The following is an 18,680-nucleotide window of genomic DNA, read 5'->3' as shown; positions in this document are numbered from 1 at the left end:
GATACCCAACTACTGGCAGAGGTCAACACTTGGCACTTACATCCTAAATGATCCATCACTCCTTGCGCAAATGACAGCAAACCCCAAATTACGGAAAGGTCAACTGAACTCATATGTCCTTGCTGATCAATTCCTCCATATAGTCTTTGGCCCAAGATATAAATTGCCCTAGAGTGGATTAGTCTCATTAATACCTGATGTCCCAAGAATAGTGGGCAGTAAATTCTACACAACAATTTCAAATATTTTCTACTGCACAGCAGAAAATGTACCCTTTCAGTTTGGGCTTTGATCAAAAAAAGTCACAAGACTTGAGACTGGGTCCTTCCACATTTCTCACTTCTTATTACAATAAGTTTACCAACCCAGTTTCAAAGCAACAACAGCCTGGACCGCAAATACTAACTTTTGTTAACACGAGTGCCTGTGCAATCAATTAAAATAAAAAGTGCAGGATTGCAAGACTAAGTAAAGGGAACATCTGCATAACATGCTGGACAAATGGTTTGGAGTGCTGTTGAGAAAATAAATTAAGTCAGCATAGAACTTAACGTAGTTTAAAAAGCAGCATGGTTAGTTTCCAGATTCCTTCACATTTAACAAAACGAAAGGCACTGAGATTAATTACGGGGGCACTATACCATTCTGTGGAATTAACATTACCTCAAACTAGAGATTCCCAAACAGTACTAATCCACAATTCCAGAAATATTTTTATTGAACTTAACGTTCTCCATCAGCCAAGAAAAAATAAATTTGATATTAATTATCCCAAACTGACTAAATTGAGCTGGATACACCAGGAGAGGGTAAAGAAACATCAACATACATAATCCTAGAGCAGTGCTTCCCAAAGCTTTTTACACAGTGACCCAACTGCAAAGCTTAAAAATTACCATCTTGTTCAGTAAATTGCGAGACCACAGAGATGGAAACTGTGGGGCCAAGGTGGAGTGTATGGTGAGGAGTTTAATCTTTAGGGATTTTTAAACCTATTTCTTCCCCTCTTTTGACACAGGCCTCAAAGAGCAATCCATTAAGACACACCTACCTTTTGAAAAAAAAAGCTTTGACACAGCTGTTAATACTTGGTTGAAGCCACATGGCAGCCATCACTGCCTTAAGGTCTATAACTCCACCCAGAGTTTGGGGAAGCCCTGTCCTGGAGTAAAAATTATTGTGGCCACGTTTAAACTTTGTTCAGCTCCTCAAAATGTGTAGAAGCATGGTACAAGATCCTGGAGTGTTTCACAAATTTAAACTGAAATTAGTTAATAAAAAGATCTCCCACCCCATCTTCTGCATTCATCTCACTTGTTCTGTAAAGAAGAAGTTCAGATCCTTTGAAATAATCCATCATGTTAATCACAGTCCCATTAACAGGCTTCAGTGCATGTTGCATATCTAATGCTGAAATTAAGATTTGTAACTTGAGGTATGCAGTCTCAGATGTTTACAGCAAAGAAGGCGGCCATTTTGATCATTGTCTATATGCTTGTCAACAGAAGGTCTGACTACACTGATATTTTTCAGCTTTCACCCCTTAGCCCTGGGGGTTATGGCAATACAAGTGAATATCTAAATACTGCTTCAACGTGACTCGAGTTTCATACTCAACCACACTTTCAGAGTGCTCCTGACTCCCACCACCCTCTTGGTGACAGCAAAAACTCTTCAAAGCATTCCACTTCTTGCCTTAAATCTATGCCCCTTGGCTATGCACTCTACTTTTTTTTGTAACTGTCTCAACATCCACTTTATCCATGCCTCTCTCTATCAAGTCCCCTCGTAGATACCATTGCTTGAAGGAAACCACCACAAGCCTATCAATTTCCTCACTGCCACATACCCAGGCAGCATCCTAGTAAATCTCCTCTGTACCTCCTCTAGCAAAACTGCATCTTTCCCATTAATGGAGTTCCCAGAATAACACACAGTACTCTGGATGTGGTCTAACTAGAATTTTAATACAGTTCTAGTCAATCAGTGGACCTGACGAATGCACAGAAACATATAATACTTTGAATACTTGGAAAAACTTTCTACATTTCGAACGAAAAGTCAACAATCCTATGTTAATCCCACTCCCAAGAAACAATAGCTCAAACCACTTAACAGCCAATGAAGCACTTAAAATACAGCTATGGTTGTAATGTAGGAAAAGCCACAGCCATTTTGCACAAACCATGAGGAAAGTGCAGGAATTAAAGTTTCCTTATAAATCTGGAATTAAAAATGCTACTCTCAGATAGGATGATAGAGACTATTGGATTGGTCCAAAAACTCAACTGGTTCTCGAATGTCCTTCAGGGGAAGAAATCTGCCATCCTTACCTAGGCTGGCCTACACAAGACGCTAGACCTATATAAAACTGTTGTTGATGGACCGAGATATCAGCCTTTGACATTGCTGTAGGTGTACCTGCTGCAGTGTCCTAGGCCCAGATATGTTCAGTTGCTTCACTGAACTTCTCTCTGATGCAAGGTCAGAGGTGGGGGGTGTTCATTGACAATTGCATGATGTTTTGCATAATTCACAACTTTTCAGATACCGGAGTCAGTGCCAATATTCAGCAGTACCTCCACAACATTTGGCCTTGGGTTGAACGTAACGTTTGCAAAGGTCAAGGCGATGACTGTCTCCAACAGGAGATAACTGAATCACATCCCCTTCACATTCAAAAACGTTACCAGAGCAGAATACCTACCATCAACATGTAGGGAATTATTATTGATCAGGAACCTAAACAGGATATGTCATATAATTACTGTGACTACAACAGCAGGTCAGAGACAGGGATTTTGCCACAAGTAATTCATCTGCTCTCAACTCCTTAAAGCCTGTCCAGCCAGTACACTGCTATTTTGGAGGAGTACAGCTTTAGCAACACAAAAAACTCAGAATGATCCAGGACAAAAGTAGCCTGCTTCACTGACACACCAACCACTCCCTCCACTGACAAATCGTCAGCAGTGTATACCATCTACAAGACGCACTGCAGTAGCTCACCGAGGTTGTTTCAACAGCACCCTAAAACCTGTGGCCTACAATCACCTAGAAGAACAAATGCAATACACGCATGGGGAACACCACCACCCGCAAGCCCCGTTACAAGTGAAGATGCGATGTATCCATGCCCATGGTGCTGTTTGGAAGAGTCGCTGGGTCAAAATCCTGTAATAGTGACAGTTCCAAGTCAGAACAGTATGCAACTTGAAACTATCTACATCACATGGACTGCACGTGCAAGTTCAAGACACCAGTTCACCACCATCTTTTGAGAGCACTTTGCGGTGTGCAACAAATACGGGCTTTGTTAACAATACTCTTACCCTGTAAAATAATAAAACGGATTAGATAATCTTTTCTCTAATTAATTCTGATCGAGGATAGATATTTGCCATGAATCTTTCCCCATTTTCTTTTCATAAAAAAAATAAAGTGCTATGGGATGTTTTACATGTAATTGGGAATGCAAACCATGTCTTGGCTTAACACTGCTTCCAAAATGAAACAACTCCCTCATAGCAGCATTTTCCCAGTTCTATACTGGGGTGCTAGCCTACATATTTAAGCTTAGAGGGCAAGGGTGCATCATACAGAGTCAGGATCGCTACTTTACGTCACAATTGAGACTTGTAGAGTCACAGTCATACAGCACAGAAACTGACCCTTCGGTCCAACTAGTCCATGCTGACCATAATCCCAAACTAAACTAGTCCCACCTGCCTGCATTTGGCCCATATCCCTCCAAACCTTTCCTTTTCATCTACTTAGCCAAATGTCTTGAGCATTTTAAAGTATACCCACATCCACCACTTCCTCATGAAATTCATGCCGCACACGAACCACCTTTGTGTAAAAAAAATTGCTCCTTATGTCTATTTTAAACCTCTCTCCTCTCACCTTAAAAAGTGTCCGCTAGTCTTGAAATCCTCCATACTAGGGAAAAGACAACTACCATTAACTCTCTATACCTCTCAAGGTTTTATAAAAATCTCTATAAGGTCACCTCTCAACCTCCTATGTTCCAGTGAGGAAAGTCCCAAACTATCCAGCCTTTCTTTATAACTCAAATCTTCCATACCCAGCAACATCCTGGTAAATCACTGAACTTTCTCCTCTTGGATAAACTTTTTTGGATCCTCAGTTCTTGAAAAAGTCTTGCTTTGTGAATAACACGTGTCTACTCAGTTAATTCAAAATATCCCACTATTACGCTAATTTTGCGCAAATTAAGAGCTTAAGGAGGTGAGCAGCAGCAGCAGCAGCAGTTAGGAGATATCCATATACTTAAGAAGTCACGAAAAGTTTGGTGCATTATGGTTTCAGTGGAATCTGTAGACAAAGTCAGGTTTTTTTTAAAGTCATCTAATTCACATAGAAATACAACATTTTCAGGTTTAAAAATCAGTCATTTGGTGATTGCAAAATTTATTCTCTGGCAAATCCCCAAGTGCTTACCCATTTCAAGACTGAAGTCTGTCCCTTTTAACTCCCCACCACTGCACACAATTTTAGAAACAGTTCAAGCACGAGCGCCTGTTGACTGCCAAAAACCCCTAAACAGACTTGAAATACATAACAACTACAATCTGATGGGAGAAGCTAGAGGGGCTGAATAACTCCTCCTGTTGTTTGCGGCACATTAGGGCAGCACAGTGGCTCAGTGGTTAGCACTGCTGCCTCATAGCACCAGGGACTTGGATTCAATTCCAACCTTGGGCAACTGTCTGTATGGAGTTTGTACATTCTCCCCACGTGTGCATGGGTTTCTCCAGGTGCTCTGGTTTCTTGCTACAGTTCAAAGATGTTCAGGTTAGGTGGACTGGCCGGGCTAAGTTGCCCACATCAATGGGGTGCGTAGGCTAGGTGGATTGGCTATGGGAAAGGAGGGTTACGGGGATAGGGTGGGATACTCTTTTGGAGAGTCGGCAAGAACTTGATGGGCCAGATGGCCTGCTTCAACACTGTTCGGATTCTATGATTAGACCAGTTCGTAATCTTAATAGTAACTATACCCTCTGGTAAATGTTTGAATACCCATTAGGCATTTGGATTTGGGTTCACGCTCTTTTCCCCTCCTAAAATATGCCCTTATTAACACAAACTAACTCTCACCTTTGCTTCTTGGTGGTCTGATTTACTGTCACCTGTACTCTCTTTATTGCAAGAAACCAAGACTTCAGATGGGCCAGCATCAGCTGCTGCAAACTTGATTAAAAAAAGGAGAAGGACAGTAAAATCAAAAGGAGACAGCCGTGTGGTGGTAATGTCTCTAGTAATCCAGAGACCCTAGCGAATGCTCTGTGCACACTGGTTCAATTCCTGCTTTATCAACAAAATCTGTCTAAGTAGCGGCATGCACAAATGATAATCTACTGTTGTCAAACCTCTGATTCAGTAATTTAGGGAAGGAAATCTGCCATCCTTACTCGGTCTGGCCCACGTGATTCCAAATCCAGAGGAAAGTGAACTGAACTTAATGGCCCTCACAAATAGCCAAACAAGCCACACCTCATTCAAGGCATTTTAGGGATGGTCAACAAATGGTAGCTTTGCCAATGATACCCCATGAAAGAAAAAATTTTATAAAAGTAAGCCACAAGTCTTAAATCACTCAAAGTCACAGATGGTTTAAAAATACCGAATACTGGAAAAATTCTCCCTGGATATAAACTTCAAAGTACAGGACACCAACAATTGCCTGAGAGCATTATCGATTACCATACTGACCATCTATTAAAGACTCCACATCAGGCTTTCCTGCTTTATCCACTTTTTGTAGATATAAAGCAAAACCCATTGTCACTGCATTGACAATAAATCAGGGTGTACTGCAGATTGGAAAACCTCATTCCATCCCCTGCTGCTAGTGATTTCCATCCTTCTCTCCACATTAGCTTCTAGCCATCAGTAAGATTTATGCGGCTTCATTAAATGACATAAATGCTGGCCCAGATTATACAGACTTCTGCACCATGTAATCAGCTAGCTGGTTTAGCAGACAAATTGATCAAAGTGCAACTCCACACAGAAAACGTCCAACAAACTGTTGTGTTGTTGGCTATAAGTCTTGTAAGATGCATCCAGATGCACAGTGTAAAACACTGGAGCATCATTACTGCATCTCTGCCACCCCATATTGGCTGGGAGAAGATGATTTCTGTACTGCATAACTGTTCTCCTGGATTAAAAGATGGGCGATTTGCCTCCTGCCGCCTACCATTACACTTAAAGAAACTATTGTGTCTGCAAACAGAGTTCCTGCCTATATCACTACCCCCACACCCTCTCCTCTTGGCATTTTCTTTTGCAGCTCACTGCTCAGCAGGCATTAAATGCGAATTCAGGTTAAGCAGCCCGTCAGCCCAATTCTGCAGGTCTCTTTGAATAAAGACAAACAGATGTGGAAGGAAACTACATTCTCTGAAGAACAATAAAAGGAAAATAATGGAGGAGATACAGCTGCCTCACAGCCAAGACCCCAACTAACTTCAGAGCTTGGGGGTGGGGTTGGGATGGTGAATGGAAGAAAAGACTCATTCATTGCGTTAGAGGCATCAGAAAAGCTTCACGGTAACATTTTTCACACCTCACCACTTATGCATTTAAATAGAGCAGGAATCTTCACAACTTATTTTAAAATGGTCACTGTCAATTCTCCACTTAGGCTTTAAGTCCTCTTGTGACTAGTTCTAAAGTGAGGTTCCCAGTACGCACAATTTTTCAAGGTAATAAAGACTGCATCTTAATGAGAAGATCCTAAAATTGCAGAACGTCCCTCCCACAGTCACCATTGTGCAGTTTGAGAAATGCTAGCCTTTGAATAGACGGGTGGCAATCACTGTGACACAATTAATGATCTTTGAAACCTGGGATCAGGAACCAAACCTCAAGTGAACAGATGTGCGCCTGGAAAGCAGCTTTATACAAAAACAGAGTATGCATATTAGAATGAAGAGAGTGCAGTGTAGTTTTATTCTTGAGCTGGAGTGAGCATGCAACCATTTTCCCACATTCAAAATACTAGAGCAGTGAAACAGAAATTATTTACATTGATCTTTCACTTAACAGCATCTGACATTAACAGAAAAGTCAAGAAAGATGTTTTAAAGCAAGTGCCTGGGGGACTTTCCAGGCAGTGTAGAACAAAGCAACAATAAAATGAAACTTTAGCAGAAAACAGGCTATAACAGTAGACTGAATATTAAGTTTTTTTTTAAATAAAGGATATGACAGCAAGCAAATAACTGTAATCCACCAGTTACCATTACTGCCAGTGCTTACTATTGTCACAAGAGTTTTATCCAATACTAACTTAGTTCTGGCTTCTCATTCAAGTGCTGTTCAACTGAAGCAGAGAGCAGAACAAAAAGTGTTCCATGATTCTCAGCAGAAGCTATGCAAAAGCATCGAGACAAAGCTTCTTTAAAAGATGATTTGCATTTCCACCAAGCGAATTACAGGTCGTAGATGTAGAACATATTGGAGATTTCTCAGAATCTTGCAAGATACAGGGCCCACAGTTCTGCACCCTCTCCTCTGATGGCTCCCACGGTGGCATTGGCTAAACTGTTCATTTCATCCACATGATACTCTGACTATCACCTGCATTTCTTCTTTCAGAAAGACTCACCAGACAGAGCATAAACACACTTCAATCCTGACCCAGTTTGTGGAGACCAGCCTGCAATATTGCTACAACTTGCATGTGGAATTCTCAAACCTTTTCACAGGGTCAGTTCTAAAGGTTGGAACAAGCAGGTAAGTTCCCTTGCAGGTTATGAACCCAGTTTCAAACCTCACACGTACACTCTCTCAATACCTGCCTACTCCTACCTCCAAAAGCATTGTCTGCCTTTATTTTTCTCTCAGCTCATCTTGGTTACCTCTAGATCTGACTATTTCAATGCACTCTCAGTCAACTTCAGATGATCTGCTGCTTGTGTCCTAACTTGCACCAAAGCCCCTTGTTTCCATGTTCGTCGACATACACTGGCTCTCAATTAAACAATGTCTTCATTTTAAAAGTTACTGTCCTTGGGCCGTACCCACTTTATCTGTGATCGCCACCAACCCAGCTGACACGTATTCAACTGTGTTCTTGTGAGCATCCCTTATTTTAATCATAATTGGTGACAACATCTTCAGCAATTGAGACCTCAAGCTCTGAAATTCCCTCTTGAAAATCTCCATCTCTATCCACCCCTTAAAGATTCTCCCTAGAGTCTAGACCACTAATCCAAACTTGGGTCAACCACACGCCCCCCACCCCCCCCATCTCAAGTGAAGTGGTGTCAAATTCTAATAGTCACAAATGTGAAGTGCCTTGGGTGGTTTATTGTTGTTACTGCAGCAAATCTAGAGAGGGAGAGGGAGAGGGAGAGATTAACAAGAACTGAATTGCTAGGTATATGAAAAAAAAGCGACATGCATTTATATAGCACCTTCATGACCACAGAAGGACGCAAAACGCTCACTTGTAATCACAGTGATAATGCAACAGTCAATTTTCACATGGCAAGCTCCAACAAGCAATACAACAACATGATAAACTGTTTTGCATTAGAATGAAGACAGAGAGAACACTTACAATGTCAACACAATAACAAGCAGCTGGTAAAAGCCCCAGGGGCTTGGGTAATTAAGATAAGAAAATAACCAAGTTCCAATCGCCAAATAAAGATGATTCAGAGATAGTAGGAACTGCAGATGCTGGAGAATCCGAGACAACAAGGTGCAGGGCTGGATGAACACAGCAGGCCAAGCAGCATCATAGGAGCAGAGAGGCTGACGTTTCGGGTCTGGACCCTTCTAAGGCTGCCTACCTTGAAGAAGTTACCCTCCTCTCTCTGGAAAGGCCTCAGTGGATCTCTCTCCCATTGCAACCCTGTCCTTTATCCATCTTCCATCATCGCCTCCCCCTCTCTCTCTCTATTTATTTCAGAATCCCCTTCCCCTCCCCCATTTCTGAAGAAGGGTCTAGGCCCGAAACGTCAGCCTTTCTGCTCCTATGATGCTGCTTGGCCTGCTGTGTTCATTCAGCCCTGCACCTTGTTGTCTCTATGCCAAATAAAGATGGCTTTATTTTCTTGATGTATGCAGATTTACCTAACCTCAGTTTGGGAACCAGCAACTCAGTAGTAGAACAGTAAGTGAGCAATCTTGTGCCTGCATGACTGTAGGCATTGGGTGAAGACAAGATGGGCCTTGCTTGTGACAACTCTGTAGTAAGAAAGTCTGTTCACAAACACCATCACCAAAACCTATAATTAATAGCTATTTGGTAACATTATTGTGAATATATGCAATCAGCATCCAGGAAATGTAAATATCTTTGGGAGAGCAAATAGCCTAAGTACAGAATGAGAATTACATATAGAGCTTCCAATGAGCGAGAACAAGGTGTTTTGCTGCCTGATGAAGTATTTACAGAACAGAAATAGCCAAACAGGTTTGTGCCATTGTTAAAGTCAGAAAGGTTTCCTATACTCAATCAATATTCCTCCTTCTGCCTTGACTTTATCAAACTCTCTCAGATATAACTGCTCAAAAAAAAGCTAGTGAACTTGGGGAAATAAATAGCGATGACTTGAAAAGAGTTCATTTTACATAAAGGTGGTGGTTCTCAACATCTTAAAACACAAAGGCAAATAAATCCCCAGGACCTGAGCAAGTGTTTCCCAGACCTTTGTGGGAAGCGAGGGAAGTGATTGCTGGGCCCCTTCCTGAGATATTTGTATCATCGATAGCCACAGGTGAGGTGCTGAAAGACTGGAGGCTGGCTAATGTTGGTGCCCCTATTGAAGGCTGTAAGGAAAAGCCAGGCAACTATAAACAGGTGAGCCTTATGTCAAGGGTGGGTAGGTTTTGGAGGAGATTCAGAGGGGCAGGATTTACATGCATTTGAAAAGGCAAGGACGGATTAGGGATATTCAGCATGGCTTTGTGCATGAGAAATCAGGTTTCGCTAACTTGGTTGAGGTTTTTGAAGTGGTAACAAAGACCACTGATCAAGGCAGAGCGGTAGACGTTGTTTATGTGGACTTCAAGAAGGTTCCGCATGGTAGACTGGTTAGTGAGGTTAGATGAATTGGGATCCAGGGGGATCTAGCCAATTGGACACAAAATTAGCTTGAAGGTAGGAGACAGAGGGTGGAGGTGGAGGGTTGTTTTTCAGACCAAGGCCTGTGACCAGCTGTTTGCCACAAGGATCTGTACGGGGTCTGCTGTTTTGCAGCATTTATACAAGTGATTTGGATGTGAATATAGGAGATATGATTAGTAAGTTTGCAGATGACACCAGATTAGTTGGTGTAGTAGACAGCGAAGAAAGTTCTCAGAGTACAACAGGACCTTGATCAGACAGGCCAATGGGCCGAGGAGACGCAGATGGAGTTTTTAAATTTAGATAAACGTTACAGGTTGCATTTTGTTAAGGCAAACAACAGCAGGACTTATGGTTAATGGTAGGACCCCGGGGAGCACTGCCAAACAAAGAGACCTTGGGATGCATAGTTCCTTGAAAATGGAGTCACAGGTAGGCAGGATGGTGAAGGCAGCGATTGGCACGCATGTTGCGGCTTTATAGAACATTGGTGAAGCCACTTTTGGAATACTGCATACAATTCTGGTCGCCCTTCTATAGAACAGACATTGTTAAACTTGAAAGGATGCAGGGAAGATCTACAAGAATGTTGCCAGGACTGGAGGGTTTGAGCTATAGGGAGAGTATAGATGGGGAATTTCAAGACTAGAGGGCTCATTTTAAGGAGAGAGGTGAGAGATTTAAAGAAGACATGTAGAATGAACTTCCTGAGGAGTGGTGGATGCAGATACAATTACAATGTTTAAAAGACATTTGGCTGGATACATGAATAGGAAAGGTTTAGAAGAAAATGGGCCTGAAGCAGGCAGGTGAGACTAGTTGAGTTTGGGATTATGTTTGGCATGGACTGGTTGGACTGAATGGTCTGTTCTGTGCTGTACGACTCTATGAGAGGCTGAGTAAGCTAGGGTTAGTTTCCCTGGAGCAGAGAATGAGGGGTGACTTTATAGATGTTTATAAATCACAAATAGCACAGATAGGGTGATTTAGCCAAAGTCTTTTCCTGGGGAGGTCCAAAGATGAAGGACACGGTTTAAGGTAAGAGGGGAAAGATTTGAAAAGGACCCAAGGAGGTAAATTTTTCACGCAGAGGGTGGAGCGTATATAGAACAAGCTGCCAGAGGAAGCGGTGGGCACAAGTACAATTAACATTTAAAAAAGGCATCTGGATGGGTATATGAACAGGAAGGGTTTAGAAGAATATGGGCTAAATGCCAGCAAATGGCACTAGGGCAGATTGGGATGTCTGGTTGGCATGGATGATTTGGACCAAAGCGTCCGTTCTGTGCTGTATGAATGACTCTATAATCTTCACTAATCACTTCAACTAGTCGCTGTGGTAGAAAACTTCACACACACAAAAAATATTGCCCCGGAATTCACAACGAATTTTTAAAAAATCAACACTCAGGATGAATATCACTGACTAGGCCAGCCCTACCACCCATCACTAATTGTCTGGAGGTGGTGATGGAGGAATGCTGCATTCTTTAAACACTGCAGTCCTTGTGGTGTAGGAACATCAACAGTGCTTTTGGGAAGGGAGTTCTAGGATTGTCTCCGTGACAGCGAGGGAACAGCAATATATTCCCGGATGGTAAGCCACTTGGAGGGGAAACAGCAAATGGTAGCACTCCTGTGCATCTGTTGCCCTTGTCCTTCTAGATGGTAGGGTTTGCAGGTTTGGAATGTGTTTTTGATGGAGGCTTGGTGAATTATGCAGTGCACCTTGTAGGTGGTTCACATTGCTGCTTTCACCAGGCAGTGGAGAATATTCCATCACACACCTGTCTTGTTCCTTGTAAACAATGGACAGGTATTGAGAAGTCTGAAGACAAGTTACTCACCGCAGAATTTCTTGCCTCTGATCTGCTCTAGTAACCACAATGTTTGTATATGGATAGTCCAATTCAGTTTCTGGTCAATGGTATCCACCATAATATTGATACTGGAGGGGTTTGGTGATTGTAACGCCACTGAATGTCAAAGGGGGAGTAGATGGGTTTCTCTTCTTTAAGATGGTCATTGTCTGACATTTGCCTGGTTTGAATATTACATGTCATCTTTCACTACAAGCCTGAATATTGTCCAGATCTTGCTGCATATAGACACAGACTGCTTCAGTAAGTGAAACTTGCGAATGGTGCTGAATACCGTGCAATCATCAGCAAACATCCCCACTTCTGACCTTATGATAGAGGGAAGATCATTGATGAAGCAACTAAAAATAGATGGGGCCAGGACACAAGCCTGAGGAACTCCTGCAGAAATATCAGAGAACTGAAATGATCAATCTCCAGAAACTACAGCCATCTTCCTTTGTGCCGCATATGACTCCAACCAGCAGAGATTTAACCCCTCCAATTCCCTTTGACACGAGTTTTAGTATGGCATCAAGAAGCCCTAGCAAGTCAAATGCTGCCTTGATTTCAACGGCAGTCACTCTCACCTCACTTCTGAAAGTCAGCTCTTTTGTCCATGTTTTTGGACAAAAGCTACAATGAGGTCAGGAGAGGAGTGGCCCCAACAGAACACAAACTGAGCATTTTATTACTGAAGAAGTGCCACTCCATAGTACTATCCACAACCTCCTCCTTTGGTGATGATTCAGAAGACTTGTAGGGCAGTAATTGGCTGGGCTGGATTTGTCTTCTTTTCATGGACAGGATACATCTGGGTAATTTTCCACTGTTAGGTAGATGACTGTGTTGTAACTATACTAGAACAGCTTGCTAGGGTGCAGCTAGTTCTGGTGCACAAGTCTACAGCACTATTGTCAAAATGCCATCGGGACGCATCAGGTCTTCCACCACTTCTTGATACCACAGAGCAGCTAAAAAGTGGCATCCGAGATGCTGGAGACCTCAGGAGAAAGCCGAAATGGAAGGTTCATCAGCACTCACTTTTGGCTGTATTTATAGCCCTTAGGATAGATGTGAAGAACCCAAAACTATGAAACCTAACTAAAATCCTCAAAAAAAAATACTCAAACAGGTCTCTCTCAATCTTTCCTAGAGAAAAGATCCCAAGCCTGTTCAATCTTTGAAGCCCAGCATAGTCAGCTAAGAACAAGAGCAAAACCAGTGATTCAGTCTGTACAAACTAACCACCATCTGTTGCTTATTGGGAAGAGTGACTACAACACTGCAGTCAGACTGAGTCACAAAGACGGAGAGAATACAAGAATTCCCACATACTGACTTGCCCACTTACCCAAGGCCAGGGGAGTCCTCATCCTACTCCTTACAAATTGCTGAATGGCGATTTTCTAAACCAGACTATAATGTTACTTGGTGTGGTTTAGTCACACTTCTAGGAGGTCACCCAACCAAGCAATGGCATTAAGATAGGAATGTGTTTGTTGAATCCCTCTCAACCTCAGGGCAATGGAGAGAACAAGTCAGGGTCAGCACTCTGTAATGCTCCAGAATTGTTCCACTCTGGGAGCATCACAGGTGAGCTTAAGAGCCCTTCCAGGGTTTGAGCGCACATTTGGAATACACGCTGCTCTACCACAAACATGCTAAACCATTAATATGTCTGCTCCGAGAGATCCTTCCATTTCCTCAGTTCAGAGCAGGGACTTCCCAGCAACAATGCTGGCAAGGATAGCTAAGTTTGTAGACGACACAAAGATAGGTGGAGGGACAAGCAGTGTTGAGGAAGTGGGGAGGCTGTAGAAAGGCTTAGAAGTTAAGTGGGCAAAGAGACAATGTAATACAATGTGGCAAAGTGCAAGGTTATACATTTTGATAGGAAGAATAAAGACAGACTACTTTCTAAACAGGGAGGCTGAAAAGAAATCTGAAACAGAAAGGGACTTGGGAGTACTCATTCAGGATTCTCTTAAGGTTAACATACAGGTTCAGTTGGTGGTTAGGAAGGCAAATGCAATGTTGGCATTCATTTCAAGAGGCTAGAAAACAAAAACAGAGATGTACTGCTGAAGCTGTAAAAGGCTCCGGTCAGACCACATTTGAAATATTGTGAGCACTATTGGGGCCTATACCCAAGGAAAGATGTGCTGGTGTTAAAGGGATCCAGAGGAGGTTTACAAAAATCCCAGGGGTGAAGGCTTGTCATATGAGGAGTGGTTGAGGACTCCATGGAGTTTAGAAGGATGGAGGCAGGGGGGACCTTTAGAACTAGGATGAGGAGGAATTTCTTCAGCCAGAGAGTGGTGAATCTGTCGAACTCATTGCTACAGAGGGCTGTGGAGTCATTGAGTGTACTTAAGTCAGAGATAGATAGGTTTCTGATTAGTAACGGATCAAGGATTATGGAGAGAAGGCAGGATAATGTTTTCCATTCTCAAGAGAAACAGGTGACAAACATATCAAATAATCAAATGGCAAAGCAGACTTGATGGGCTGAATGGCCTAATTCTGCTCCTTTTTCTTATGGTCTAACATATTTTCCTCAACTGACAAGATTATACAGTTGCAGTAGCTTTTTCAAATAAATTATACGTTAAGTGCTTGGGAACATTTCTGACTGCACAATGACTTAACACAGTACGAACAGTACAACTTGCTCTTCAAATACAATTTGCCCCCAATCTCAAGAAGAGGCAACAAGAGCACCATCAGTGAGACAGAGGGAAGACAATTTCTTGCCGCTTGCCTCAAACAAACACCTGTCAATCGTGAAGAAGGTAGAACAGTCTCAAAACTGATTGGAGAAGTTTTATCCCAAGACACTAACACAATCCTCCCCCTCTGCACGCTCAAAGAACAAACTGCACGGAAAGAGGGCAGCAACGAGAGACAAGAAAATCAACTACAAATAACTCCTTCGGAGTACAGAAGCACAAGGGGAGTGTAAACATATGCGTGGACTGGCTGGGCCGAATAGCCAGTTTTTGTACTTCTTAACCTGTTACCAGAACACTCCTCTCTGACACCATGGTTGCTAGGCATCCACCATCACACTTGGGTGAGTAGTACAATTTATTATAGAATGCGCAAGATGTCAGGTGAAACATTGTCTGTTCATTACTTTTGTTAAAATGCTTTTCAAGCCAAGGGGAAGAATAACAGAATTATCACTCCATGCAAGTACGTAGCAGTCCCAATGTTGTACAATATGGACAGATGCAGAGCAGAGTTGCCTCTACAGTTGTTCCAAGAAGGGCCAAACACTGCTGAAAAGGGAGTCAGTGATTTACTTCAAAATGATCTGGTTTGTCCTCTTGAAGACTGCAGATCTTCAGCCAACTGTTCAAGGATAGCTAGTCAAGAATGAGGAACATTCAAGTGTGTAGAGAAGAATAAATGGGATCTCACTTGCCGGCTGATGTACAGATTATAAACCGATCACAAAAATATATTCCTTATCAGTAACAACATACTCTCAAAAAGGCCTCTAATTACACGAAAGAGCAACGAAGCCCATCTGATTACCACAAGCATCAACTGTGCTCTTATACTACATTCTGAAGACAGTTGGGTCATATATAGATCATGTCACTTTGTGGGGAATGTGCACTGCACACAACTCCCAAAACCAACCTTCTTTCACTGGTACAGAACCATAACTAACACCTTCCCCAGTAATATAGAGCTAAGCTTTGTACAAGATCGGAAAATAAAAGTGGTGGCTATTTCTATCTACTTTAAAGAAAGGCTTCTCCACAACCAGCTTAGTGACAGTAACTAATGTGTGAGGAATATGAAATCTGAATAATATAGCAGGTGCTCAAGTGTGTGCAAGCAGAAGGTGCAAACTTCATCCCTAGTGATAGAAGCCAACTTGTGATATAAGGATTCTGTAGCTTGCAGCCATCCAACAGAGTAAAGTGATCATGAATATTTCGCCAGCCAACATTTGGGTCCACAATGAAGCAGCGAGTGCCAAGTTGAAATAAAAGGTTTGGCTGGTTGGTAATAACTAATGCATGCAGTTGAGCCCTATGCACGAGCTAAGGGGTGTAACTGTACATATTGCAAGACTTTTTCAGAGAATGGTCATAGCTGCTGAAGGCTAAAATAGTTAAAGAAACTCTCCCACAAGACTTCTAGCCACCTCACTCAGTAGCAGAACACAAGTAGTCTCACCTCAAGAACAGAAATGGACAACAACACGCTAGGTTCAACTTGATCTCAAGATCTAGAATGGCTTCATCAGGGTGATGCTCTCTCAAGTCTAAATCAGCAAATTGCAGCTTTGATTCACATTTGAGGAAGTTGAGCATAAAACTAGTTGCTGGTACTCTCAGTACAGTAGCGCTGAGGGAGTGCCTTCAGTGTACAGATTGCTGTCTTTTGGCTGAGATGTTGAACTGAGGACCCACCTGTCCCCTCGGATGGTGGTAACAGATCCTTGCTTCCGATACGGAAGGAGCATTGGAGTTCTCCCCAGCCAGCACTATGCAAAAGAAAATCATGATCTTATTGTTGTCGGTAGGACCTTGCTGCAAATCCTATATTTGACCAGTGACTGACTTTAATGTAATTGACTATTTTAAATTGGCTTAAAGCATTTCATATGTCAGGAGGGGGAGGGGTCAAGAAAAATGCAAGCTCCTTTTTCTAGCTTAAAACTAAGAAAGGACTCTCGCTTCCAAATTCAATGCAAATTGAATACCTTGCCTTTCCTTGGCAAAACACCCAAACATAATCTCAAAATACATTGGGATCAGGAACCTGACAGAAGTGCAGTGCAGAGCGTTTGATGGACTTCCCTACAGATCAATTACCAAGGTTTGGTTCTCCCTCACTCTCTCAAACAGAGAGACACATTGTGCAAGCTCGCGGTTTGCATTATATGCCACCTACAATGCAGGCAAAACAGTGCCAGACAGATTTGAAAATAGACAAAGCAAAAAAGGAGGAAAGGTTGGGAGTAACTAGTATGTCAAATTGATCAGAGGTTCATTAATGGGCAAGAGAAGGAAAAATGGCAGGAATTTCAGGCAAGCTAAAAGCATAGTGGAATAACTGGAATGGGACGTACACAAATCTGAAGAAAAGGCACATGATTGTAGGAAGTAGAGATAGTCAAAGGTAATGACATCCATTTAAAATGCCAGGTACTGAGGAACTAGGAGGCTATGTTAGAAAGGGTGACAATGATGGACAGTTTCCCATACAAGATGATGCACTCAACAAGTAATGCATGTGTTTGTTCTACCTGTGGGTTGTCTAGGAAAGAAGCTAAAAAGTGTGAGAGCCACGAATATCGCAAAATCAGCCAACTTTACTGCACAGAAGTGGTTTTTACACTTTAATTGCAGACAGAGAGAAAAGATTGGTTCAGTGTATATTTGTTAGCTCTAGGTAATGTCAAAGCACACCAACCCAAAGTCAACTTTAAAAGGTAACCCAGATTGCGCAATCAACATCAGGCTTGGAGCTGTAGCTCCAATAATGGTCTGATTATTCGACTGTGGAAGGAGGTAACTTTTCAGAGATTTAAAGAGTTTTGAATCATGCTAAGTAACTGTCACAAAGTATCACTGGAAGTAGGTAACATCAGGATTCCATGAGTTTTGCAAACAGTCAGTGCTGCAAAGACTTAACATGAAAGCAGTACCACACAGGATAAACAACAGGATGCTATCTTAAAGTGGGTAACTTTTTAAATTATTCAAGTCTACCACCCCCAATCCTGTTCCTGTTTAGTGTCACCAAACTCTCTGTCTAGTTGCAGTGTTCATACAGTGCAGATACAATATGACAATCTACTGGATTACGTTAACGTTTTCGACATCCACAATTACAGATTGTAGCAACTCATTTAAATACTGAGAAAATAACCCAATTTGACAAGTTATTACAAACCTTGAAGTTCTGAAATAAATAACAGGACAGGTTGGAGATTCTGATAAAAACTGCGAGAATGTTCAGGTTTTTAAAGATATGAACAAAAACACTCAAGACGACTTGTTTTTCAGAAGAAACAGAACAAGGCAGAAAGCGGAGCCTCAGTCACAAAGATCACTCAGAAAAAGACACTGCAACGTGCAGGAGGGAAACCATGAAATAGTTAAATAGCAGAAGATGATCAAGATAGACACGCCAAGGCAGTGTGAGAGAGAGTGAGGAGGGCTACTCACAGGAAACAGGGAAATAAAGGAACAGAAAATGCTGGAAATACTCAGCAACGGCCACATGGAAAGAGGAGTCTTTCACATTATTTTGTAACCCCAGAAAAAAAAACTCGGTTTAACAGCAACGGCGGCACAGATTGGGTCTGTTCTACGGAGAGAGATGGATTTAAAAATTCAGGAGAAAAAGGGGAAATGGGAATTTCCCTCAGGTGTTTTTTTTTATTTTAATACCCAGGCGGTCAGGTTTAAAGAACCCTGGATCCCAGCGCCAGGAGGAGGCCGAGCCTGGGAAGGGGCCACTAGGCCCGAAGCCTCGGTCTTTCCTACGGGTCGGGAGCCGCTTCTGTCCCCGGCGGGGGTTTATGAAGCTGAATGTCCCCTCCTCCAACAGGCCCCGATCCCCGGGCTCTCTGCCTCTCTCCCCCCCCCCCCCGCTCCCCAACAGGCCCCGATCCCCGGGCTCTCCGCCTCTCCCCCCCGGCTCCCCAACAGGCCCCGATCCCCGGGCTCTCCGCCCTC

At 42.5% G+C, this 18,680-nt stretch overlaps 1 protein-coding gene across 1 annotated transcript in view; it reads right to left on the bottom strand.

Moving 5' to 3' along the window:
* The window catches only part of carm1 (coactivator-associated arginine methyltransferase 1), a 71,811-nt gene that overhangs the window by 47,081 nt on the left and 6,050 nt on the right, over nucleotides 1–18,680 (bottom strand). The window contains exon 2 of the mRNA XM_048617819.1: nucleotides 16,404–16,477. Coding sequence (XP_048473776.1) covers nucleotides 16,404–16,477 — 74 coding nt within the window. The remainder of the gene's footprint in view (nucleotides 1–16,403; nucleotides 16,478–18,680) is intronic.

The sequence above is a fragment of the Rhincodon typus genome, chromosome 38 (assembly GCF_021869965.1).
Source record: "Rhincodon typus isolate 14 chromosome 38, sRhiTyp1.1, whole genome shotgun sequence".
NCBI lineage: Eukaryota > Metazoa > Chordata > Chondrichthyes > Orectolobiformes > Rhincodontidae > Rhincodon > Rhincodon typus.
The sequence above is the reverse complement of the archived record's forward strand: the minus strand, read 5'-3'. Positions and strand labels throughout refer to the sequence as shown.